Source organism: Misgurnus anguillicaudatus, unplaced genomic scaffold (genome assembly GCF_027580225.2).
Source record: "Misgurnus anguillicaudatus unplaced genomic scaffold, ASM2758022v2 HiC_scaffold_31, whole genome shotgun sequence".
Taxonomy (NCBI): Eukaryota; Metazoa; Chordata; class Actinopteri; order Cypriniformes; family Cobitidae; genus Misgurnus; species Misgurnus anguillicaudatus.
This window is the reverse complement of record NW_027395281.1, coordinates 1975004-2002366: the sequence shown is the minus strand read 5'-3', so window position 1 is coordinate 2002366 and position 27363 is coordinate 1975004. Positions and strand designations below refer to the sequence as shown.

Genomic DNA, 27363 nt, shown 5'->3' with positions numbered 1-27363 from the left:
ACACAAAAAGCAAAAAATATTTATATTTAAAAAAAAATATTTATACAAATAATGTTAAATTATAACATAAATAATAGTGAATGTTTGCGGTTGAAATGCTATTAAAATAATACAAAATCGCTCTTTCAAAGAATTTAGGTGACGTCGTCAGTATCACGACAGAACTCTCGCGAGACCCAGTCCCAGTTCGTCAGAGGCGCTGTTGAACTCTCGCGATATCAGTTCACATCTCACCGGCTTCGCTGCTGTGTGTTCGCTCTGCGGTTCCCTGAGAAGATGGCGGCTCGTGGAGGTTTTCAGCCTGCGACACCCGGAGGCGGCGGAGCACCGATGGGACCCGGGCCACCAGTGGCCGGTTCAGGGCCCGGTATGGGTCCCGGTACCCCGTCAGGACGGATGGGACCCGGCGGGCCACAGAACCACATGTACCGATCACCGATGCCCGGATACCCGGTAAGAGGCGCGCAGGAGAACAAAGAACCACCCAGACCGACCCGCGGGGCTTTAAATGTGAACACGCACGAGGGATGTGTGACTATAATCATTATGTAAAACGCAGATTGTCGTTTAAAGTATAATTTAATGGTTTAACGTGAAAATATCATTGATTTATGGAAGCATTGCGTTGATCAGATCAGCATCACGGTCAGTCAGCATGCATCCGATTATAAACAAAACACTTCAGATCAGATCATAATACATTTTGCATGCGTTTAACTTACAGTTTAGATGAGAAAATTAAATAGCAATTCTTTTTTTAAAGAGCTTTAACACAAGCAGTTTGTTTAAATGGTTTGGTGACGTTGAGGCCTGCAGGTCCAGATGCTTGTGTTTGCATGAAAGAGATGATAAAAGCTCTGCATGTATTTCATTTTCCACTTCAAAAGCGTAACTTTCTTTTGAAAAAAATCTGGATGCATGTGATACAAGTCGACGGATATCATCTTTTCTGTTTTATTGGGCGATGCCGATATAAAACAAATGTACAGTATTTACAGTAAATAAGAGACGAACAGAAAACTATTAAAACTACATAAACATTTGTTATGCAAAATACTTATAAATATACCCTTTTAAAGTAAACACGTTTACATAATTAATAAGATATAATAAATGTGGATCTTACATCTCATGGTACTGTTTTAATAAATGTGTTGAACATAATATAGTGTTAAAAAGTGAATAATGATTGGTCATTTACCTTAAAGGCGGGGTGCATGATTTTTTAAAAACATTTGTGAGTAATGCAGGGTTCACACTAGGCTTGGGCGGTATCCAAATTTTGATACCATCAAACCGCCTCCCTATTTTACCCCGGTATATGGTATTACCGTGAATAATTATAAAATTATGACGTTATCAGACAGCGTCACTATAATGTTGGCTAAACCCTTCAGAAACTGAATACCAAACACTAATACTGAAATAACAAAATAACATGCACAACAATATTTACAACTTTTATTAGCAACAACTAGCAGTTTATAAAAAAGATAAATACAAAAGGTCAAACAGAATTAGTTGTCGGTTAAAAAAATTATCTCTAAATTAGGCTATTACAGACAGTGGACTAAACGCGACTACAGTTAGCCATCTCATTCCAATTTCCAGGATATTTTTGTTTGAAGTGAACAAATCCCTCACACTCAATATTACGTAACTCGCCTGTTTGTACTTATAAACCAATAAAAACATTTGGCGCAAGGTCACGGCATTTGGGTTCTGGCGCGAGGTCACGGCGTTTGGTTTTGTGCACTCACATTGCATCAAGCTAAAATTTAATCAAAGCAACAGTCTCAGACTTGAAGAAAATCGCTGAACATTTAAACCTATTTTCTGCACATTCCGCCATATTTTAATGAAATAAAGAAAGTCCTCCTACTGTTAACTTATATTTCTGCATATTCCCGCATATAAAATAAAAATATTTTTTGTAAAATCCAGCAATTAAATAATTAAAACGAAAGTCTTTCCTGATTGTATTCCAAATTATTAACATTCATGTCTTTTAACAGTAAAGTGCAGATTGAGTTTTGTTTTTGTAAATCATTAGACATTTTTACCACTTAATTAGGTTTTGTTTTGTAGAAAGCCTTTCTTTAAAGTGAATTTCGTTTTGTATAAATTGTGTCTTAATTTTAATAAATGTTTTATCAACCAATTGCATGTATTTAATAAATTAAAAGCAAATATAGACAATATAATAACCATGACATGGAGGCGCCGGCACGTCGCGTTCGCTTGCATTGCATTGTTAACTAGAACGCACGGACCTCATCATAAATGAATGAAACTCATACATTAGCATTAAATATCTTTGCTGCATTCTTTCTAAAACAGACAAGGGCTTTCTCGCGGCTCGCATCAGCAAAGCATTGCATCGTCCATGTTGCACTTAACAGAAGTTGACACTTGTCTTTTTGAAAAATGAAAAAGTAATAATAATTATACAAAAGAGTTGTTCTAGTCGTTACTAGAAGGTACAGAGTGAGTTAGACCTGCCTTGGCGGTGCGTCTTTTATGCATTCTAAAGGGGCCTGTCTTATCGTGTTGCCGTCTATTAGTCAACATTCCGCACAAGTTGGGTTTAGATTTGGAAATACATTACATCTACATTTCAGTGCTAACTGATAAGGTGATGATGATCATCATCTTTCTTTATTATTTTTAGCACTACCTCAAACTTAAGCGGCGTCTGTCATTTTCTTAAATAAGCTGCGGCAATGTTTCAAATGTGCTTATAATAAGACAAACGCCTTTATTTTCCACGCGATCACCTTACCAAAACCATTTTGAAACTAAGGAGTCATTTGTCCTCCGATTACATACAAGCAGCATACAAGCTCCGCGGCGACGCGTTTGCGGGAATGATGTTTCGGATGAGCCGGAGGCAGAGCAGCAAAGAGATGCGACAGAGTTGCGAAATTGCAGGCGCAGCTCGAAATGGCTGTTATTTCAAACTGCGTAACTTGTTTTAAACTAATCAGTTAATGGCTCGGTGGTCGGTGAAGAAAAGGATTAGTTTTTTCGCCATCCCTAATTTAATATTTAATCCTTGTCTGCTTTATAAGTTCATTGTTTTTTTTTTAAATGCCGGTATGGCGGTATAGAAACTGATACCTTTGCTAGTTTTAGATCCCGCGGTATACCATATTACCGTATTACCGCCCAAGCCTAGTTCACACTAGACGCGGTAGAGATGGCAAGCGCGAGTGATTTACATGTTATGCGGTGCGGATGACGCGTTCTTCTCGAGTTGATCGTTGCCGCAGGAAACGCACGAGTTGAAAAATCTGAACTTCGGCAGATTTCCGCGCTGCGTTAACCAATCAGGACCTTGCTGTAGTAGTCATGATTACAGGAAGTGAGCAGAGTCGCAGAAACCGCTCCCATGACGCAAATTTCTGCATGAATGTCTCGAAATTATTAGCATTGCACGTGCGAATGAAGCGAGTAAACTCAAAAGGTTCCAGCGTCCAACTACGTGTAAATAGCGTGTTTTTGCCGCCTTTACCATGGCTGGTGTGAATGCACCATAAGGCCGATTACCCAAACACACTTGTAGCCAATCAGCAGTAAGGGTCATGTCTACTAACTGACATCGTTGCCTGGGTTGCATATGTGTTTAGGTGATTTCAAAGGTCAGCATTGGCTTTCAGAGATCATACACCCCGCCTTTAAACAAATTTAATTAATAGAGAAATTTACTAGCCGATTGAAAAGACAGTCCTTCCAGAAAAACAAGTTTTTTGTGTGATTGTTGCGGGCAAAAATCCTTGATCTTGTGGCATGTTTTCTTAAAAAATGCGATGGAATATGCAGGATATTTATGCAATGAAATTGCGGAAAAGTGCAAAAACTGCGTGAATTTGCAAAAACTGTTTATTTATGTTCACGTCACATAATCACGTTACTTCATAACGTTCTCATGGCAACAGGGGAAATGGCTGCACTTGTGTGAAATAATTGCTAAATTTTTAAACTTTCTGCTAAGATATATTAGATTTTTCTTACAAGATTGCGGGGATTATGAAATCATGCAAGCCCTGCATATTTTGCGCACGGAAGTCTGCAATTTATGATGCAAAAGTGCAGTGTATTTGAAAAAATGCGGCCCCCACATAAATATGCAGACTTTGGCTGATTATGCGTTAAATCATGCGATCGCATAATTGCATTTTTCTGAAGGGACTAAAAAGATGTATCTGCCGATAATAAAAAATCCAAATATCGGCCGATATACCGGCCTCTGCAATATATCAGTCTATCAATGTATGTGTGTGTAATATATAGACTACCGTGAGTTTGCATGCATGTGATAGTTATGTAGTCAGCAGATTGCATTAGTTGATAAAATTGATTAGTTGATCTGTTATTGAATTATATTTAATCTTTATATACATGTTCGTCATTTCTGTCCCTCAGAGACCAGGAATGCCTCCAACCAATCGTATGACCCCTCAGGGACCCTCGATGGGGCCTCCAGGTTACGGGTCCAGTCCAGTATCGCGCCCCGGGATGCCCGTCATGGACCCGTCCCGAAAGAGACCGGCACCGACTCAAATCCAGCAGGTCCAACAACAGAATCGCAACCAACAGTAAGAAACTTCAATCTTGTTTGTGATGATTTGCATTGATGAGGTTTGATTTCATGAATTGTTTGTTTTGTTTTAGTGCCAAGAAGAAGAAAATGGCGGATAAAATTCTACCTCAGAGAGTAAGTGTGTCCATATTATATTCATGTTTTTTTTTAGCTTTCGATGTATGGATTCCTTTTTCTGATAATGGATGCCCAGACAACAGACGACTCTGGGCACGGATCTGCACCGGATCTGGCCCGAAGTCATCTACTGTCTGGGTGGGCTTTAAACAGGGTGGGGCCCTATTCAATGCCATAACAAAGCTCCTCCAGATATTTCATATCTCATTTAAAACATCATCATTTCTTTTCGTCATTTGTTTAGATCAGAGAGCTTGTACCCGAGTCTCAGGCGTACATGGACCTGCTGGCGTTTGAGAGAAAACTCGATCAGACCATCATGCGCAAGAGGCTTGACATTCAGGAAGCTCTCAAGAGACCCATCAAGGTAAATCCAGATTCATGCATTTTATGTGGTCTTTAGGATATCATTGTGTAAGTGAAGTGAAACTGGATTCAAACTTTAAATCACTTTACTATCAAATAAATCTGATGTCACTCAATATCTGCAGCAAAAAAGGAAGTTGCGTATATTCATCTCCAACACCTTCAACCCCGCCAAGCCGGACGCTGAGGACGGTGAAGGGACCGTTGCATCATGGGAGCTACGTGTGGAGGGCCGACTTCTGGAAGACGTCAGTGTAAATCTCTCATCTCGCAGGCGTTTGTGTGAAATCTGACCATAGCTCATGATCTCTGTCTCTCTCACAGACCGCTGTGTCCAAGTATGAAGCCACCAAGCAGAAGAGGAAGTTTTCCTCGTTCTTTAAGTCTTTAGTTATCGAGTTGGATAAAGATTTATATGGACCTGACAATCATCTAGTGGAGGTAAGAGACCGTTGTGAGTTTGTGATTTTTACTCCTAGCTTGATGTTGCCAGAAAGTTTTTTTTGTTATACACTTTGTTTATTTAAGTCTGTTGTTATTTTAGTGGCACAGAACGGCTACAACTCAGGAAACGGATGGGTTTCAGGTGAAGAGACCTGGAGATGTTGGTGTTCGCTGTACTGTCCTCCTCATGCTCGACTACCAGGTGAAAACACAAACTCTTAAAACTTTTAGAAATGACACATTTACAAATTCCCATTGCTTCCCACCAGGGGGTGCCAATAGACTTGTTGTCCAGAATGCATTCAGAATATGGAAATTGTTTTTGGTCTTATTTTACCACAAAATCCAAATAAGAAATTACTTTTGTATTATCTGAATGTATACATTTTTTTTTGCATTTCAATATTTTTTATTCTTAATGCATGAATCTCTGTGTAGCCTCCTCAGTTTAAGTTGGACCCCAGACTGGCCCGACTGCTGGGTATTCACACTCAGACCCGACCCGTCATCATTCAGGCTCTGTGGCAGTACGTGAAGACCCATAAGCTTCAGGATCCTCATGAGAGAGAGTTCATCAACTGTGACAAATACCTCCAACAGGTAACACAACCAGCTTAACGTTAAGATGTCTAATTTAGAGTAGTATTACATCAAGAGCTTCTCACCTTTATCTGGTTCTTTTCTCGTTCCAGATCTTTGAAACCCAAAGGATGAAGTTCTCTGAGATCCCTCAGCGTCTGCACGCTCTACTGATGCCCCCCGAGCCAATCATCATCAACCACGTCATAAGGTAATCGTGATGTCACTCAGGGTTGTGTTTTCTTCCTCTTGAATTTGTGTCTGAACCTGAACCTCCATTTTAGCGTGGACCCCAATGATCAGAAGAAGACAGCGTGTTATGATATAGACGTGGAGGTGGACGACACACTGAAGACACAGATGAACTCTTTTCTACTGTCCACGGCCAGCCAGCAGGAGATCGCCGGTCTTGACAACAAGGTATGTAGTCTGAGCATACATGAGAAAGAAGATGAAAACCTCATGATTTAGTTTGGGGATATGATGCGAGGAGAATTTCACAAACTTTTTTATAGGGAAAATTTTACAAGTTTTGCGCAAATCTGTAATGGAGTCTTGGTTATGAAGTCCTGTATTACTTCACTACAAGAGCATCTTGTGCAAAACTGATATTTTGTGCCAAATTAAGATATTTCATTGGAGAATTCATGAAATCAAAGTTTCAGGGGAACACTTTAGGGCTGCACGATTACAGGAAAAATAATGATCACGATTGTTTTGCTCAAACTTTTGATCACGATTAAAAATACGATCATTCTTTTAGTGAAGAACTTTTATTTACTTCAGTATTTTTATTACACTTTTCAGCCATGTATAAAATATTTTATACAACAGTTCTTTCTGGTTCTCGAATCTGATTGGCTAAGACCTGTGCGATATTGTGCTGATATCGGCACTGTAACCTCTTCACCTTTCGTATCATTCCGCCACCTAGTGAATGGAGGTCCTAAGCAGGCTCATCTCTGAATGGAAAAACACAGACGCCCTGTTTTGAATCACTCTCCGTGTGTGTGTCTCATTAGTTTACTAGCTCATAAATCAGTCTGTGAATCCCCAATCAGAAGTTATTCCGTCAAAGATCAGCGCTCTTGGATGTTACGTTAAAGTTAATGGGAGAAATGTCTTGTCACATCGTGTGGATTATTAACACTTGGAAAGAGGAATATAAACACTCGTTTTTTTTTCTGGAGCTATATTTCTTATCAGAACGCGAAAACACCGTGGAACTGCAGGTAAGCACCGCAGCTTTTAAATGTGGACATTGATCATTAACTTTATCGTGACGTGACTATTAAAACATGTTATGAGATATGGCCACTGGTATATTTATAAGCAGCATGCAAAAACATATCTCTGACACTTATAAAACACCGTTTTATATAGTACTGACCAGAACAAAGTTTAATAATAATAATCGAGTGCTCGTATCACGTTAAGAATAAATGAGAAAGCAATAGTAATGTTATACAAGTAGTTTTATTAACTTTTACCTCGCGCCAAAACAATAACAACACAAAAGACACTAAATATGAATTAAAAAACAAGTAATAGTTTGATCATGACACCAAATACTGCTGATTTGATCTCATTTTGACGATCATAAACAAACAAGGCCAACATGAGAGCCAGGGTATCTCTTTCAGAAATGTAGCCCAGAGAGGGCGGTGGTCAGCGGGGCGAGTGAACACTGATGTCCGCTCATGCTTTGGTTCTCATTCGTACCGAATCTCACTAAGCAAACGTTCAAACAGGCGCTATCTTTACCAATCGACTGCAGATTTAAATATAATACATATACATTCTCGACTGAACTAATCTTAAAACTACACTTTGTGACCAAGAAACGGTAATATAAAGTAACGGCTTTTCCGTCCATTGAGTTGTTATGAGCTTCAAAGCAGCCGAAAGTTTTACCTGTCATTCTGGCCGCCCTCAAATCCGTGGCGGAAGAAGTAGTTCTCAAACAAAGAGGCTTTTAAAATAACTCCGTTGTTGTTTTCTAGTTTTCGTTTTTCAAACGTGTGCCGTCGAACTGTTGTATAAAAGCAATATCGCTCTCGGAGTCGTGTGATATAGCTCTATATCATCACGGCTGTGATTGCCTCCGGCACTCGGCCTGCGGCCTCGTGCCTCTGGCCTAATCACAGCCGTGATGATATAGAGCTATATCACACTCCTACTCGAGCGATATTGCTTAAATATACATTTTATAGGCCTATATTATAAAATATTTTATTGTTTTGTAATATCCACAGCTCCCATTCTCTTAGATCTTTTTAAAACATTTAAAATAATTCCGCAAAATTCCACATAGATTTTGCAAAAGAAATCCGCAAAAATAACTCCTTACACAGATTCCTTACAGCTGTACTGCAGCAATCAAAGCAGTTCAGTTTTAACTGTCAAAATTATAAAATCTTATATTATATATTATCTTTTATTTATTTTAGAGCCTTTTTTGTTTGTTAAATTAAGGTTTTTGATAATGACCAAGCGGTGTCCGACAGCTAACGTCATTTTGACGACTTGTTTGATCAAATGAGCCTCTGAAATCAACGCTTCAACTTGCCTACAATAACATCTATATAAAATATATATTTTCAGCATATTACAATGTTAGTTTAAATGTTTATTGTCAACACACTATTTTTAAAAAAGCGGAGCTCTGTTGCTCGCAGGCGCGACAAGCTGCAGAAAAACAATGAATCAAAGCAAAACGAAATAAACATGAAACGAAATTAACATGCAGGTTGCCTTACCTTACACATTCGCTATGCATCAGTCTTTTATATAGATTATGCGCAGTATTTAAGGTTTTAATTCAGTTCTCCATATTCCCCGATGCGCTGAATGTCCTGCTGCTGGCGGAGACGCTAAACACTGTTGCAACAGGTGCATGTTAATGTGCGTAGTGGACTCGTGCGATAGGTTAAATGTCTTTCTTTTACAATTTATCAATGTCTCAACGTTTCTTTTAATTAAATTAAAATATAAAAAGGTGAGGAAGCCTAAAAAATCCAGAGGCCTGTGATGTTAAAATTGGTCCGAAACCCGAACCGAGGGCCGTAAAAAGCCTGAAATGCAGGGCTCTAATATATATTTATATCAAATTAGAATTAAACTGAAATAAAAACAAAACATTTTTGAATAAAAAAATGCCTATGATATGCCTTATATGTGGCAATAATTTTTTTAAACCCCTGCTCACTGCTTATTGGAAACATGGCTAACTTACATGATACGCGATCCGTTTTTGTTCTTTGTGTCGTGGATGTCGGGGATTTTTTTTATGGTTGCGGCTTGTGTCTTCAGCTTTTGAAACTCTTGATATTTCACGTTTGGACGGAACAGGAGCACAGTTTGCACAAGACTCGTAACTTACCTGATCAACATCACTTTCCTCAAATCCGAAATATCCAAACAATGGAGTAGGCCTATATGACCCTTTTTGAGAATTAAACATACATATTTCTGCACTTTCTTCTTGTTGCTCTGCCATTATGTTTGTTCAAAAATGACTGTAAATCTTGTGATGCTAACGTATTTCTACCATAACACAGAATGCGCTTGCAAAGAAACACTCCGTTTACTCTGACTCTGCCCATAACAAACACATTGCTTGATTCTAGACCGTCTGCTTTGTGCTTGGTCTTTGCACATTAATCGCGACGATTGTCATTAATTAATCGTGGGGCACGCATATCGTTATCATGATAAAAATACGATTAATCGTGCAGCCCTAGAACACTTAGATGATCACACTGTTGTAATATTGTCATTCATGCGGTTGTTGGTCAAACATTTACCCCGTAGGTTTGTGTTAATAGTGTCTGTGTTAATAGTGTTTGTTTAACTAAACACAGCTTTCTTCTGGATATATAAACAGTCCTGATAGTGCTCAGTGCTTCACCGCAGGAGATCATCCGTTGTTCTCCTTTACTCTGTGGATACCGTGGTATTTTGTCTTCCACCCTCTTCCTGTCTACTGAGTATCAAAGAGATTCCTTTGACTCGTGGATTTGAATGCGTTTGGTGGTTTATTGTGAAGAAACGCACACACACATGCTGGCGTGAACAAAGCCTGGGATCAGTCATGAGTAGTTGTAGCGGACCGGTATATGTCAAAATTTGATTGATTTATGACCCCCTTTGACAGGGGGCGGGACTATCAATCAAAAGCTGTACAATCTGTCTAGGTTTGAGAATCGTATATCACGGGATTTAGACAGCGAGTACCCGGACCGTGCGTGTTTTACGATGTGTCAATCAGCTCGTTGTTATTCCTGTGTGTGTGTTTTATGTCAAGCCTATGCTGTCATGTTTATTGCTGTCAAAAATAAAGTTTATTGTTTTAGACTGTCCAGTTTCTGGCAGGTTTTATGACCGGAGTTTCTCCGTCCTGTGTGCGCTCCTCTCCCGGGCGCGCTTCTCGACCCCCACTGCGTGTCTCACAGCGGTGTCGGTGTTCAGCGGACCTGTGTGCTGATTTAGACGAAAACCTGTTTATTATAAACTAAATAAAAATTTAACCGTGAGTCTTTTCATCACCCGCTCTCTATGTTCACGCGCATTAAAACTCGCTCACCGGTGCACGCGCCGGGTGTATGGGCATATCTGCAGTTTTAAAATAAACTTAATAAATGTAATGATGGCCACTCTGACAAAAAGTAAAGGTTTATTTTAGATTTAGGGATTTCTTTAATCAAGTCTCTGATTAAAACATGTGAATGCGCGCACCGACGGCGATCTTACGCTGACGCGCACTTATATCTGACCTTAATAAACTTTTAAATGTTTTAAGACGTTTTCATCCCATCTTCAGGGTTTTTTATTATTGACTTCTTAAAACCATATATGTATATTATTATACAACGAATCTTATCATGTATGCTCTGACAAAAGTATGATTGTAGATTTTAGGTGGAGCGGTGTCATGTTTATTGCTGTCAAAAATAAGTTTATTGTTTTAGACTGTCCAGTTTCTGGCAGGTTTTATGACCGGAGTTTCTCCGTCCTCTGTGCGCTCCTCTCCCGGGCGCGCTTCTCGACCCCCACTGCGTGTCTCACAGCGGGGTCGGTGTTCAGCGGACCTGTGTGGTTCTTTAGACGAAAACCTGTTATTATAAACTAAATAAAAATTTAACCGTGAGTCTTTTCATCACCCGCTCTCTATGTTCACGCGCATTAAAACTCGCTCACCGGTGCACGCGCCGGGTGTATGGACATATCTGCAGTTTTAAAATAAACTTAATAAATGTAATGCTGGCCACTCTGACAAAAAGTAAATGTTTATTTTAGATTTAGGGATTTCTTTAATCAAGTCTCTGATTAAAACATGTGAATGCGCGCACCGACGGCGACCTTACGCTGACGCGCACTTATATCTGACCTTAATAAACTTTTAAATGTTTTAAGACGTTTTCATCCCATCTTCAGGGTTTTTTATTATTGACTTCTTAAAACCATGTATGTATATTATTATACAACGAATCTTATCATGTATGCTCTGACAAAATAAAGCATTAGATTTTAGGTGGTGCGGACACATATTTATGCCAAATACTGTTGAATATAAACGTTCGTTTTGTCAAAAGTTTCTTTAAAGTCAATAAGGAATCAAACATTTTAGATGTATCTGGTTAAACTTAAATCTGATATTTTCTATTGGTCTATTTCTTTAGTATCTGATCAGACACAATGTTTCAGAAGCTGATTTGTGAGGGTCTGTGTGCGTGTGAGATAATTCACAGCAGGGGCGGATTGTAAACTAGTTAGAGACTTTTAAAACCGTGATGGTAAAATGTAATACGGTCCACTCTGAAGAAAAGTAAAGTTTTATTTTAGATTTAGGGAATTCTTGAACCAAGTCTCTGATTAAAACTTTTGAGTGTAACATCACAAATATTTAATATATTCCGTATACGTGTATAGTTTAACCATTCCCTTATGCCATAACCTTAGGCGCCGTCAATACTTCTTTCTTTAGACTAAAGGAAATTTATTTTAACCTAAATAAAAGTTTATTCGCATCACGAAGTCCGTGAGTCTTTTCTAAAGGTCGATCACCGGCGGTGACAGAGAACGCGTCGGATGTACGTTCATATATTTCGTTAAGAAACTTTTAAACGATTAAAGACATATTCATAGCATCTTCAGGGTTTGTTTTTATTATTGGCTTCTTAAAACCATGTGTGAATATGTGTATATTATAACGAATCTTATATTGTCTGCTCTGACAAAAATAAAGTATTATTTTAGACTTTAAGTGAAGTGGCAGCGCGTATTTTATAGCCTACTGTTTAATATAAACGTTTGTTTTGTCAAAAGTTTCTTTAAAGTCACGCAAAAATCAAACATTTTAGATGTATATGGTTAAACTTAAATCTGATATTATCTATTTAACTATTTTTCTGATCAGTCAACGTTCACAAGCTGCTCTCATGACCGTGTGTGTGTGTGTGTGTGTGTGTGTGTGTGTGTGTGTGTGTGTGTGTGTCAGCGAGGCAATTCACAGCAGGGGTGGATTGTATAGTTAGAGTCTTTTAAAACCATGGTGGTAATAATGTAATACTGTCACTCTGACAAAAAGTAAAAGATTTATTTTAGATTTTATAGCAAACACTGCAGGATCTAAAAGTTTGTAACATCACAAATTTATTTAATGAAATATTCAGTACATGTATAGCAATGAATTGTACCAAAACCACCAGAGGCCGACAATTCTTTAGACCAAAGTCTATTTATTTTAAACTAAATAAAAGTTTAATCGAGATCCGTGTATCTGTTCATGTACAGCATACTGTTCATGCATTAAAGATCGAGTCCCCGGTGGGTATAACAGAGAACACCCGTGGATGCGCGTTCATATCTGCCGTTTTAAAATAAACTTAATAAATATAATTCTGTCCGCTCTGACAAAATAAGGTTTTATTTTAGATTTAGGGGTTTCTTTAAACAAGTCTGTGATTAAAACATGTTCAGCAATGCGCGCACCGACGGCGACAGAGAACTTACGCTGATGCGCTCTTATATCTGTCGTTAAGAAACTTTTAAACGTTTTAAGACATTTAAGCCCCTCTTGTGGTTTGAATTCATTAATGTCACCTAACATCCGAGTGTGTACATGTGTATTTACGATAAATGTAACACGATACGCATTGTCAAAATAAAAGGTTTCCTGAACATGGTATTCCAGTGCGTGTTTTTTGTCTCGCGAGTGCTCGTCATATTTATTGATGTGAAAAAAGTTTGATGTCTAAGACGTTCAGTTTCTGGACGGTTGGTTTTTACCAGCGGTCTCTCATTCTCACCACCCGTTATCACCCACCCAGTAGACCCTAGTGTGTCTGAACAGCGGTGGTGTTCAGCGGCCCGTATTGTTCCTAAAACTCCGTGTTGGTAAAATAAGTGTAATACAGCCGTTGACAAAAAGTAAAAGGTTTATTTTAGATTTAAGGTGGTCCACCAGCGCCTTTATGGCAAACACTTCAGGTTCTAAAAGTTTGTAACACCAAGAATTTGTTTAATGAAATATACAGTACATGTACAAGCAATGCCCCCGAGTCCATAATCTCCGGACGGGATCGCCAGTACTCTTTTCTTTAGACTAAAGGGTATTTATTTTAACATAAATAAAAGTTTATTTGCATCACGAACGCCGAGAAACTGTTCATGCACCGCAATCTATTGTTCACACGCATTAAAGGTCGATCACCGGTGATGACCAGAGAACGAACCGGGTGTGTGTTCATATAAACTTAATAAATGCTGTCCGCTCTGGCAAAATAAAAGTTTATTTTAGATTTAGCCATTTCTTTAACCAAGTCTCTGATTAAAACAAGTTACTTTTGCTTAGGGCAATAGGCACATGCACACACATATCTGTGGTATTAAAAATAAGGTTTTTAAAGTTTAAGAAATTTAAACATTTGAAAAAAATCTAACATTTTAGAGGTGTCTGAGTAAACTTATATCTAATGTCATATGAGCCGTACCGTGTAGCGTTCGTGTCTGTGTGCGTGTCCGTGTCAGTTTATGTATGTGTGTGTTATGCAATCGTAGAGTAGGGCGTGGGATGTGAGAGACTGTGAGGGTGTGTGTGTGTGTGTGTGTGTGTGTGTGTGTGTGTGTGTGGTGTGTGTGTGTGTGTGTGTGTGGTTATCACGTGGTGGGGGTCCCAAATGATCAATGGCAGGATTTTTATGTGACGGACAGGCCCTAGGTCAGCCTGTGGGGTTAGATACAACATAGGTTAACATCTATCAACGCATAATAAGCAAACATGAAATTATATTATACCTATGCATTGTTACTGATGTTCCTAGTTTTGTGTATTTTTCTTAAACAAACTTTTGCTTTTCAAACATAGTCAGTTTTCAGACTTTTGTCTTTTCATACATTTGTTCATAGTTTTTCTTCGCTAGCGTCAATTTGTGTTCGAGATTTTTTTTTTTGTAAACTCATCAGATGTACATACTTGTGTATTTTTCTTAAACTTTTGCTTTTCAAACTTAGTCTTCAGACTTTTGTCTCTTCACACATTTGTTCAAAGTTTTTCTTCGCTAGGGCCAAATCCTGTTTGTGATTTTTTTTTTGTAAACTCATGCACACGCTTGTGTATTTTTCTTAAACTTTTGCTTTTCAAAATTAGTCAGACTTCAGACTTATGCATACATATGTTCAAAGTTTTTTTCCTCGCTAGTGTCAAATCCTGTTTGAGATTTTTTTTGTAAACTCATGTACACGATTGTGTATTTTTCTTAAACAAACTATTGCTTTTCAAACTTAGTCAGTCTTCAGACTTTTGTCTTTTCATACATTTGTTCAAAGTTTTTCTTCGCTAGTGTCAACCCGTGTCTGAGATTTTGTAAACTCATGTACATACTTGTGTATTTTTCTTAAACTTTTGCTTTTCAAACTTAGTCAGTCTTCAGACTTTTGCATACATTTGTTCAAAATTTTTCCTCGCTTGGGTCAAATCCTGTTTGAGATTTTTTTTTTGTAAACTCATGTACATACTTGTGTATTTTTCTTAAACTTTTGCTTTGCAAACTTAGACACTCTTCAGACTTTTGCCTACATTTGTTCAAAGTTTTTTCTTCGCTAGTGTCAAATCCTGTTTGAGATTTTTTTGTAAACTCATGTACATACTTGTGTATTTTTCTTAAACTTTTGCTTTTCAAACTTAGTCTTCAGACTTTTGCATACATTTGTTCAAAGTTTTTCCTCGCTAGTGTCAAATCCTGTTTGAGATTTTTTTGTAAACTCATGTACACGCTTGTGTATTTTTCTTAAACTTTTGCTTTTCAAACTTGGGCAGTCTTCAGACTTGTTCTTAGTTCTATCTGCTCAGACAATATTTTGCTTTCATCAATCGTCTTGCTTTCTTTGTAAGCGACATCATATATCTGTGATGGTTTTTGTGAATACAGATTGTTTCATTTCTATAGTTTATGCAACATTTTCGGCAAACTCTTAAAATTAGTGCTAGATGATTAAAACAACAACGCAAAGTATGTTTTAGATTTACTTACTAAATCTTTCACGACGAAACAGCGATGATGTACATAACGAAGACTGCAAAATAATAAAGAGAAATGGTACCAATAGATTAAAAACATTGCCAATTTGTAGATGTTTGCATCTTAATTTAATCACTCTTTATTATTTTGCAGTCTTCGTTATGTACATCATCGCTGTTTCGTCGTGAAAGATTTAGTAAGTAAATCTAAAACATACTTTGCGTTGTTGTTTTAATCATCTAGCACTAATTTTAAGAGTTTGCCGAAAATGTTGCATAAACTATAGAAATGAAACAATCTGTATTCACAAAAACCATCACAGATATATGATGTCGCTTACAAAGAAAGCAAGACGATTGATGAAAGCAAAATATTGTCTGAGCAGATAGAACTAAGAACAAGTCTGAAGACTGCCCAAGTTTGAAAAGCAAAAGTTTAAGAAAAATACACAAGCGTGTACATGAGTTTACAAAAAAATCTCAAACAGGATTTGACACTAGCGAGGAAAAACTTTGAACAAATGTATGCATAAGTATGAAGACTGACTAAGTTTGAAAAGCAAAAGTTTAAGAAAAATACACAAGCGTGTACATGAGTTTACAAAAAAATCTCAAACAGGATTTGACACTAGCGAAGAAAAACTTTGAACAAATGTGTGAAGAGACAAGAGTCTGAAGACTGACTAAGTTTGAAAAGCAAAAGTTTAAGAAAAATACACAAGTGTGTACATGAGTTTACAAAAAATCTCAAACAGGATTTGACACTAGTGAAGAAAAACTTTGAACAAATGTATGCAAAAGTATGAAGACTGACTAAGTTTGAAAAGCAAAAGTTTAAGAAAAATATGCAAGTGTGTACATGAGTTTACAAAATCTCAGACACGGGTTGACACTAGCGAAGAAAAACTTTGAACAAATGTATGCAAAAGTCTGAAGACTGACTAAGTTTGAAAAGCAAAAGTTTAAGAAAAATACACACGTATGTACATGAGTTTACAAAAAAAAATCTCAAACAGGATTTGACCCAAGCGGAGGAAAAAACTTTGAACAAATGTATGCAAAAGTATGAAGACTGACTAAGTTTGCAAAGCAAAAGTTTAAGAAAAATACACAAGTGTGTATATGAGTTTACAAAAAATCTCAAACAGGATTTGACACTAGCGAAGAAAAACTTTGAACAAATGTATGCATAAGTCTGAAGTCTGACTAAGTTTGAAAAGCAAAAGTTTAAGAAAAATACACAAGCGTGTGCATGAGTTTACAAAAAAAAATCTCAAACAGGATTTGGCCCTAGCGAAGAAAAACTTTGAACAAATGTGTGAAGAGACAAAAGTCTGAAGACTAAGTTTGAAAAGCAAAAGTTTAAGAAAAATACACAAGTGTGTATATGAGTTTACAAAAAATCTCAAACAGGATTTGACACTAGCGAGGAAAAACTTTGAACAAATGTATGCAAAAGTCTGAAGACTAAGTTTGAAAAGCAAAAGTTTAAGAAAAATACACAAGTATGTACATGAGTTTACAAAAAAATCTCAAACAGGATTTGACACTAGCGAAGAAAAAACTTTGAACAAATGTAGGCAAAAGTCTGAAGAGTGTCTAAGTTTGCAAAGCAAAAGTTTAAGAAAAATACACAAGTATGTACATGAGTTTACAAAAAAAAAATCTCAAACAGGATTTGACCCAAGCGAGGAAAAATTTTGAACAAATGTATGCAAAAGTCTGAAGACTGACTAAGTTTGAAAAGCAAAAGTTTAAGAAAAATACACAAGTATGTACATGAGTTTACAAAATCTCAGACACGGGTTGACACTAGCGAAGAAAAACTTTGAACAAATGTATGAAAAGACAAAAGTCTGAAGACTGACTAAGTTTGAAAAGCAATAGTTTGTTTAAGAAAAATACACAATCGTGTACATGAGTTTACAAAAAAAATCTCAAACAGGATTTGACACTAGCGAGGAAAAAAACTTTGAACATATGTATGCATAAGTCTGAAGTCTGACTAATTTTGAAAAGCAAAAGTTTAAGAAAAATACACAAGCGTGTGCATGAGTTTACAAAAAAAAAAATCTCAAACAGGATTTGGCCCTAGCGAAGAAAAACTTTGAACAAATGTGTGAAGAGACAAAAGTCTGAAGACTAAGTTTGAAAAGCAAAAGTTTAAGAAAAATACACAAGTATGTACATCTGATGAGTTTACAAAAAAAAAAATCTCGAACACAAATTGACGCTAGCGAAGAAAAACTATGAACAAATGTATGAAAAGACAAAAGTCTGAAAACTGACTATGTTTGAAAAGCAAAAGTTTGTTTAAGAAAAATACACAAAACTAGGAACATCAGTAACAATGCATAGGTATAATATAATTTCATGTTTGCTTATTATGCGTTGATAGATGTTAACCTATGTTGTATCTAACCCCACAGGCTGACCTAGGGCCTGTCCGTCACATAAAAATCCTGCCATTGATCATTTGGGACCCCCACCACGTGATAACCACACACACACACACACACACACCACACACACACACACACACACACACACACACACACACACACACACCCTCACAGTCTCTCACATCCCACGCCCTACTCTACGATTGCATAACACACACATACATAAACTGACACGGACACGCACACAGACACGAACGCTACACGGTACGGCTCATATGACATTAGATATAAGTTTACTCAGACACCTCTAAAATGTTAGATTTTTTTCAAATGTTTAAATTTCTTAAACTTTAAAAACCTTATTTTTAATACCACAGATATGTGTGTGCATGTGCCTATTGCCCTAAGCAAAAGTAACTTGTTTTAATCAGAGACTTGGTTAAAGAAATGGCTAAATCTAAAATAAACTTTTATTTTGCCAGAGCGGACAGCATTTATTAAGTTTATATGAACACACACCCGGTTCGTTCTCTGGTCATCACCGGTGATCGACCTTTAATGCGTGTGAACAATAGATTGCGGTGCATGAACAGTTTCTCGGCGTTCGTGATGCAAATAAACTTTTATTTATGTTAAAATAAATACCCTTTAGTCTAAAGAAAAGAGTACTGGCGATCCCGTCCGGAGATTATGGACTCGGGGGCATTGCTTGTACATGTACTGTATATTTCATTAAACAAATTCTTGGTGTTACAAACTTTTAGAACCTGAAGTGTTTGCCATAAAGGCGCTGGTGGACCACCTTAAATCTAAAATAAACCTTTTACTTTTTGTCAACGGCTGTATTACACTTATTTTACCAACACGGAGTTTTAGGAACAATACGGGCCGCTGAACACCACCGCTGTTCAGACACACTAGGGTCTACTGGGTGGGTGATAACGGGTGGTGAGAATGAGAGACCGCTGGTAAAAACCAACCGTCCAGAAACTGAACGTCTTAGACATCAAACTTTTTTCACATCAATAAATATGACGAGCACTCGCGAGACAAAAAACACGCACTGGAATACCATGTTCAGGAAACCTTTTATTTTGACAATGCGTATCGTGTTACATTTATCGTAAATACACATGTACACACTCGGATGTTAGGTGACATTAATGAATTCAAACCACAAGAGGGGCTTAAATGTCTTAAAACGTTTAAAAGTTTCTTAACGACAGATATAAGAGCGCATCAGCGTAAGTTCTCTGTCGCCGTCGGTGCGCGCATTGCTGAACATGTTTTAATCACAGACTTGTTTAAAGAAACCCCTAAATCTAAAATAAAACCTTATTTTGTCAGAGCGGACAGAATTATATTTATTAAGTTTATTTTAAAACGGCAGATATGAACGCGCATCCACGGGTGTTCTCTGTTATACCCACCGGGGACTCGATCTTTAATGCATGAACAGTATGCTGTACATGAACAGATACACGGATCTCGATTAAACTTTTATTTAGTTTAAAATAAATAGACTTTGGTCTAAAGAATTGTCGGCCTCTGGTGGTTTTGGTACAATTCATTGCTATACATGTACTGAATATTTCATTAAATAAATTTGTGATGTTACAAACTTTTAGATCCTGCAGTGTTTGCTATAAAATCTAAAATAAATCTTTTACTTTTTGTCAGAGTGACAGTATTACATTATTACCACCATGGTTTTAAAAGACTCTAACTATACAATCCACCCCTGCTGTGAATTGCCTCGCTGACACACACACACACACACACACACACACACACACACACACACACACACACACGGTCATGAGAGCAGCTTGTGAACGTTGACTGATCAGAAAAATAGTTAAATAGATAATATCAGATTTAAGTTTAACCATATACATCTAAAATGTTTGATTTTTGCGTGACTTTAAAGAAACTTTTGACAAAACAAACGTTTATATTAAACAGTAGGCTATAAAATACGCGCTGCCACTTCACTTAAAGTCTAAAATAATACTTTATTTTTGTCAGAGCAGACAATATAAGATTCGTTATAATATACACATATTCACACATGGTTTTAAGAAGCCAATAATAAAAACAAACCCTGAAGATGCTATGAATATGTCTTTAATCGTTTAAAAGTTTCTTAACGAAATATATGAACGTACATCCGACGCGTTCTCTGTCACCGCCGGTGATCGACCTTTAGAAAAGACTCACGGACTTCGTGATGCGAATAAACTTTTATTTAGGTTAAAATAAATTTCCTTTAGTCTAAAGAAAGAAGTATTGACGGCGCCTAAGGTTATGGCATAAGGGAATGGTTAAACTATACACGTATACGGAATATATTAAATATTTGTGATGTTACACTCAAAAGTTTTAATCAGAGACTTGGTTCAAGAATTCCCTAAATCTAAAATAAAACTTTACTTTTCTTCAGAGTGGACCGTATTACATTTTACCATCACGGTTTTAAAAGTCTCTAACTAGTTTACAATCCGCCCCTGCTGTGAATTATCTCACACGCACACAGACCCTCACAAATCAGCTTCTGAAACATTGTGTCTGATCAGATACTAAAGAAATAGACCAATAGAAAATATCAGATTTAAGTTTAACCAGATACATCTAAAATGTTTGATTCCTTATTGACTTTAAAGAAACTTTTGACAAAACGAACGTTTATATTCAACAGTATTTGGCATAAATATGTGTCCGCACCACCTAAAATCTAATGCTTTATTTTGTCAGAGCATACATGATAAGATTCGTTGTATAATAATATACATACATGGTTTTAAGAAGTCAATAATAAAAAACCCTGAAGATGGGATGAAAACGTCTTAAAACATTTAAAAGTTTATTAAGGTCAGATATAAGTGCGCGTCAGCGTAAGGTCGCCGTCGGTGCGCGCATTCACATGTTTTAATCAGAGACTTGATTAAAGAAATCCCTAAATCTAAAATAAACATTTACTTTTTGTCAGAGTGGCCAGCATTACATTTATTAAGTTTATTTTAAAACTGCAGATATGTCCATACACCCGGCGCGTGCACCGGTGAGCGAGTTTTAATGCGCGTGAACATAGAGAGCGGGTGATGAAAAGACTCACGGTTAAATTTTTATTTAGTTTATAATAACAGGTTTTCGTCTAAAGAACCACACAGGTCCGCTGAACACCGACCCCGCTGTGAGACACGCAGTGGGGGTCGAGAAGCGCGCCCGGGAGAGGAGCGCACAGAGGACGGAGAAACTCCGGTCATAAAACCTGCCAGAAACTGGACAGTCTAAAACAATAAACTTATTTTTGACAGCAATAAACATGACACCGCTCCACCTAAAATCTACAATCATACTTTTGTCAGAGCATACATGATAAGATTCGTTGTATAATAATATACATATATGGTTTTAAGAAGTCAATAATAAAAAACCCTGAAGATGGGATGAAAACGTCTTAAAACATTTAAAAGTTTATTAAGGTCAGATATAAGTGCGCGTCAGCGTAAGATCGCCGTCGGTGCGCGCATTCACATGTTTTAATCAGAGACTTGATTAAAGAAATCCCTAAATCTAAAATAAACCTTTACTTTTTGTCAGAGTGGCCATCATTACATTTATTAAGTTTATTTTAAAACTGCAGATATGCCCATACACCCGGCGCGTGCACCGGTGAGCGAGTTTTAATGCGCGTGAACATAGAGAGCGGGTGATGAAAAGACTCACGGTTAAATTTTTATTTAGTTTATAATAAACAGGTTTTCGTCTAAATCAGCACACAGGTCCGCTGAACACCGACACCGCTGTGAGACACGCAGTGGGGGTCGAGAAGCGCGCCCGGGAGAGGAGCGCACACAGGACGGAGAAACTCCGGTCATAAAACCTGCCAGAAACTGGACAGTCTAAAACAATAAACTTTATTTTTGACAGCAATAAACATGACAGCATAGGCTTGACATAAAACACACACACAGGAATAACAACGAGCTGATTGACACATCGTAAAACACGCACGGTCCGGGTACTCGCTGTCTAAATCCCGTGATATACGATTCTCAAACCTAGACAGATTGTACAGCTTTTGATTGATAGTCCCGCCCCCTGTCAAAGGGGGTCATAAATCAATCAAATTTTGACATATACCGGTCCGCTACAACTACAGTCATGGAAAATCTGGCCTGGTTTTTCTCTGCTCAGTTCACTCTTCATTCATCTGAGAGACTCGGCGTTTGATAGACTTTAAAGACACAGCGTACAAAATCACAGTGGTGACGTTGTTGCCACAATGACTTTGTGATTATTTTTATAGTATTTTCAGTGTTTGTGTGTTAATATAATAAGGTTGAGTAGGGGTGGGTGATAAATCGCCTGCGAATCTCATGCGTACCGAATCAGTAAAGCCGGTTTCGTGATTAGTAGTAAATCGCCATCACTTGCTTTCAGATACACGGAGACGTATTTCACCGAGAAGCTCTGCAAAATGCATACATTATCGGAGGCGATTTGTCCAAGGTTATTGACACGATTTTGCGGAGCTTCTTTGTGAAATATGGCTCTGTGTAGTAAATGCCCCTCCATCTGATAGCAGGTGATTGCGATTTACTACTAATCACGAAACCAGCTTTACTGATGAGATACACATGAGAATCACAGGCGATTTATCGCCCACCCCTAAGGTTAAGTCTATAGGTTTATATAGCAGGACCTGTTAAGGCCAAAGTATGGTCCACTTTTTACTCATAAAGTGCGCATGATACGAATTTTGTGCATACTGTACTTGCACCGTTTTTTTTTTTTTAATTGCATTTTGTCGCAATGTGTATGCGCCAATCGTCTGTGTACACTTAACCTGGAAAACAATGTTTGTTACGTGTATGTGCACGGTCGAACGCACAACGTGTACACAGACGTTTTATACATGTGCTTTGCGACAAAAATAATACGTCTATAATACAGCGGCACCTGTCAAGGCCGAAGTATGGTTTACTTTTTAAATGTACGCGAGGGTGCGCGTGATGCAGATTTCATTATTAGAGGAGTGTGTACGTACTGTATGTGCATCGCGGGATTTTTTTCAATTGCATTTTGTCTCAATGCGTCAAACATCTGTGTGCACTTAAGCCCAGAGTATAGTCTCTTTTTTTACTTTAACACGCACTGCCTAACACACGGCCATACAAAGTATAGTTTATATGACTCATACGTGTACAAAGACGTTTTATGCGTGCGCTTTGCGACAAAAATTAGTCTATAGGTTTATACATCAGCGCACCTGTTAAGGCCGACATATGGTCCACTTTTTACGCGTACGTGAGGGTCCGAATCAGAATGCTGATTTCATTATCGGAAGAGTGCGTGTGTACTGTACGTTCATTGCAGGATTTTTTTCGATCCTAACGCACAGCCTTGCATAGTTTATTTGCCTCGCACGTGTACACAAACATTTGCATGCGCATTGCTACAAAATGCAATTCATCTTCTGGGCAACGTCTTACATTCTCCTGTAGGCAAATGCGCGACGTACGCATACAAGGTACGCAGGGTTTCAAAAATCCGTACAGTACATGCGCACTCTTCTAATGACGAAAATTGCGTCACGCGCACTGTACATAGACCCTCGCAAATGAGTAAAAATTGACCATTTATTACTTCAGCCTGTATGAGTTAAATACACTGTACTTTGCAAGGCTGTGCATTTGACCACATGCTTGCTTTTGCGAAAATGTTTCGCGAATAAACAGAATATGCGTTCGCAAAAAAAAAACGTGTTTCTTTACCAAGAAAGTGACAAGATGAAAACCACTATTTTCTGTTACAAACTTTCACATAGCATCTTTAGGTTATAATAACATTGAAAATATAATTATGGATTTGCATTTTTAAAGATTATAAACTGATTTATTATAAAAACTGATCATAAATCCATGACAAGTTTTTTTATGCTATATATCTGTTGAATCAGTATATAAATGTGCATTCATCTTTGCCATGTTATATTCATTTAGTTAACTAATGGTATACACTACGCGCCGCTATTGTTGTTTACAATGAGTGGAATGGTGCATTGTGATTTGTTGAGTGGATTAATTGCATTCTGCAGAGAAGGAAGACTGGCGTTTATTGCGTTTTGGGAAAAAGTGAGAAAAGATGACAGAATAAAACGGTGGATATTGGATTTTGCGTAAATAATGATTTTGGTGGTAACTTTTTTTTTTTAATGGTGTTTATTGCATTTTGGAACCAAACTCTTCAAATGCAGTACACTAAAATCGGTTTAGTTGATCTGTATATAAAGAGTAATATATTGATTATTTGATAACTGATAATCACATCCGATTAACAGAAGGTGTAGTATTGCAAAAATAGCAACCGGCTTTGTCCGTGAATAATGTGATTTATTTATTTGCCATTGGTTTGGTGTCAGTTAACACATTTTTAAATGATATTGATCTTCTGCTCTATAAATATCAACATTATTGAATTTTGTATTGGCCACTACTGCTTATAAAGTAAAATTGTGGGAAGTTTTTAGTCTTTTTTATGTTTCCCTTTGACCGAGTTACATCACCAGCCAGCTTGCAACAGTTTGTGGTTTGAACTTTGTATTTAGTGACTCTTTAGGTTTGTCTTGATAAGATCAGGAACTGTAAAACGGCTGTGATTTTAAAGTCGTCTTCAGGTAAACACATCTGTGCTCATATTCGGCACTTAATATTGTTTTCATACTCGTGTTACACTTAATAGTTAAAGATTTGTTAATTTTTGCTTTAGTAACTTAAATAGTTTAAAGTGTTTTTTTATTTTGTAAGAAACTGTGAGATGTGTCAGTGCTGTTCTATATACTATTTAAGTTTCAATGTTAAAATTGAATCTCTTTCTTTGTTTATGTGTACAGATCCATGAAACCATCGAGACGATAAACCAGCTGAAGACTCAAAGAGAGTTCATGTTAAGTTTCGCACGAGATCCACAGGGTTTCATCAATGATTGGCTACAGTCACAGTGCAGAGATCTGAAGGTGAGATCAAACGACCAATTAGCTTTCAGCGCACTACTACTCGACCTCTTTATGGTCATTGAGAAAAACCATTGTGTGTGTGTATATATATCAAGGGTTTGTCATCATCCTATACTATCACAATACCACACATTACCACGGTACAAAAAACGTTACTATGGTACTAAATGTGTACAATGTGATACAAATTGTATTTGCATCGTATTTTCACGTTATAATTGTGTGTTTTTTGGACGACACCAAGTCTTTACCAGGGTGTTATTTAAGTGTTATGTAACCTGCTGGGCTCATGTCTTTTATGTTTGTTTGATTGGTTTGTTTGTTAGTTAGTTAGTGGCATGACTTGACTTTTAATGATGTTGGGTTTTGAATTACTTTGATTTGATGACCACTATTAACTCCATCTATGCTAATATCTAACACTAGTTGTATTTCTTAAGTATTATACAATTCTGCATTTCTCAATAAGTTTATTGCATGCTTACAGACGATGACTGATGTAGTCGGGAACCCGGAGGAGGAGAGACGGGCCGAGTTTTACTTTCAACCCTGGGCTCAGGAGGCCGTCTGCCGTTATTTCTATTCAAAGGTGAAGATGTATTGAGTGACTATTGCTCAAAGTGTTTGGAAATCTCTTGTCAAGCAAAGTTCACATTAAAAATCCTTGTTTAAACCCTCGACATGTGACTGTTTTTCTCAGGTTCAGCAGAGGAGACAGGAGCTGGAGCAAGCTCTTGGCATTCGAAACACATAAGTGTTCATTGCGAAAGAAGAGGACCAGAAGGTTTTTTGGGTGGCGTCTGTCCTGCTGCAGGCTCTGATCACTACAGTTATTTTACATTTATCTTATATTGTCCTGCTGTAGCTGCCCAGGAGACCCTTTAAGAGAAATTCGTATTTTTCGTGACTCCGCTTAATGATTTTCATAACGGCGACCAAACTGACAGACTCCGAGGTTTTTGTTTGTTATAAAAAACACGAACGCTAAGCATTAGCAAATCGTCCCAAATAATTTCCCTGAGGGGTCGTTGTTTATTTTTAAAGTTTTCGCTATTGTCTTTGATATTTTATTGTTCTCATATTACGAACTTTATGAAGATTAGTCTAGTTAAGCATAGATGATGATGATGATAAAGAACTTAGTTTAGTACTTGATGAAATATTTAGATCTTGAAGTCAGTTGGCGTCCACTGGTTAAAGTTTTCTGTAACGTTCAGTAATCGACTTTTCCATAGTGGTTTTAGTCTGACGTGTTAGCGAACAAGATTAGACGTACTACTGATCGACCCGTTTGCGTATTGATCTTTCGGTGACAGTTTAAGCTTTGTCCTAGACTGTAAAGTAGATCCACTTTAACCTTGCTGTGATATGCATATTAATACATTTGAAGAAATTACCTCTGTGGTTTAATGGTTCATTAAATTGTCGTCTTTTTTGTCGACTTGTCGGTCGTAAACTGCAATATGGAAAACCTGCTATAATCCTCGGCTGCACTGGCTTTTTATTTGCAGATGAAGATACACCATGGCTTCTTCCATCCAAGTAATTTAAATATTTAGAAATGATTTTAACATTCTTGCCTAGGTAGTTAACTTCTTTTGTAAGGCCATGTATTTGCTTTGACTGAAGATCCATTTTTAATGTTATGTTTTTTTCTTTAATGGACCAAATGTTGCATTTTTCTGTTAGCTTTTGTGTTATAATAAAGATTATCTTGTATTGATGCTCACTTGTGTCCAGCAGGTTTGTTTCTGTGTTTTGTCAACACTTGTCGCGCAATTACTTTTTAAACAAAGTTTATTGTGTTTCTTCGATTTAATATATAGCTTTATTTATCTGATTTTAAAGTAATAGTATGTAGGATTCTGGCCAAAACTGATATTGCAATCACAAAACTTGTGGCTAAAAATGGTACTGCAATCACACAACTGGTGGCCAATACACAACATAACAACATAAACATCAGTTGAGGGCTGCAACTCCACTTTTTAAATGACAATATCCTGGCCGGACCACTGTTGTCAGTAATATAAGTATTTGAAATGAAAATGATTTCTTAATGTCTAGTGACATATCAGGGCCATTTTATGATTAATTGATATAAGTTTCTCACATACTGTTCCTTTAATCTCTTTTTTGTCGCTACTGACTAACTAAAATAAAACTAACTGTTGGCTGTTGCTATGGATACAGTTTTACTTAAACGCGAAGATGATATTTAGTCTCACTCGAAAATCGTTGATCATTTGTATCAAATTAAACTTTTAACTTTCTTGTGTCGCTGGAAACCCCCCATCCGGTCGCCAACGGT

The 27363-nt window shown here is 37.3% G+C and overlaps 1 protein-coding gene across 1 annotated transcript; it reads left to right on the top strand.

Annotated features, from left to right (window-relative positions):
• Positions 1 to 219: 219 nt before the first annotated feature.
• Positions 220 to 26781, top strand: LOC129452881 (SWI/SNF related BAF chromatin remodeling complex subunit D1). The gene is made up of 13 exons (XM_055216955.2): positions 220 to 453; positions 4426 to 4598; positions 4675 to 4717; positions 4965 to 5087; positions 5212 to 5334; positions 5411 to 5527; positions 5631 to 5732; positions 5969 to 6130; positions 6223 to 6320; positions 6394 to 6529; positions 24930 to 25052; positions 25540 to 25641; positions 25753 to 26781. The coding sequence occupies exons 1-13, from the start codon at positions 277 to 279 to the stop codon at positions 25804 to 25806; spliced, it is 1533 nt and encodes a 510-aa protein (XP_055072930.1). The 5' UTR covers positions 220 to 276; the 3' UTR covers positions 25807 to 26781.
• The last annotated feature ends 582 nt before the right edge of the window (positions 26782 to 27363 follow it).

Coding starts and splice junctions, on each gene's coding strand:
- LOC129452881 (XM_055216955.2), top strand. CDS start 277: ATGGCGGCTCGTGGAGGTTTTCAGCCTGCGACACCCGGAGGCGGCGGA. Junction 4,599..4,674: donor CAACAGAATCGCAACCAACA/GTAAGAAACTTC, acceptor GTTTTGTTTTAG/TGCCAAGAAGAAGAAAATGG. Junction 5,528..5,630: donor CTGACAATCATCTAGTGGAG/GTAAGAGACCGT, acceptor TTGTTATTTTAG/TGGCACAGAACGGCTACAAC.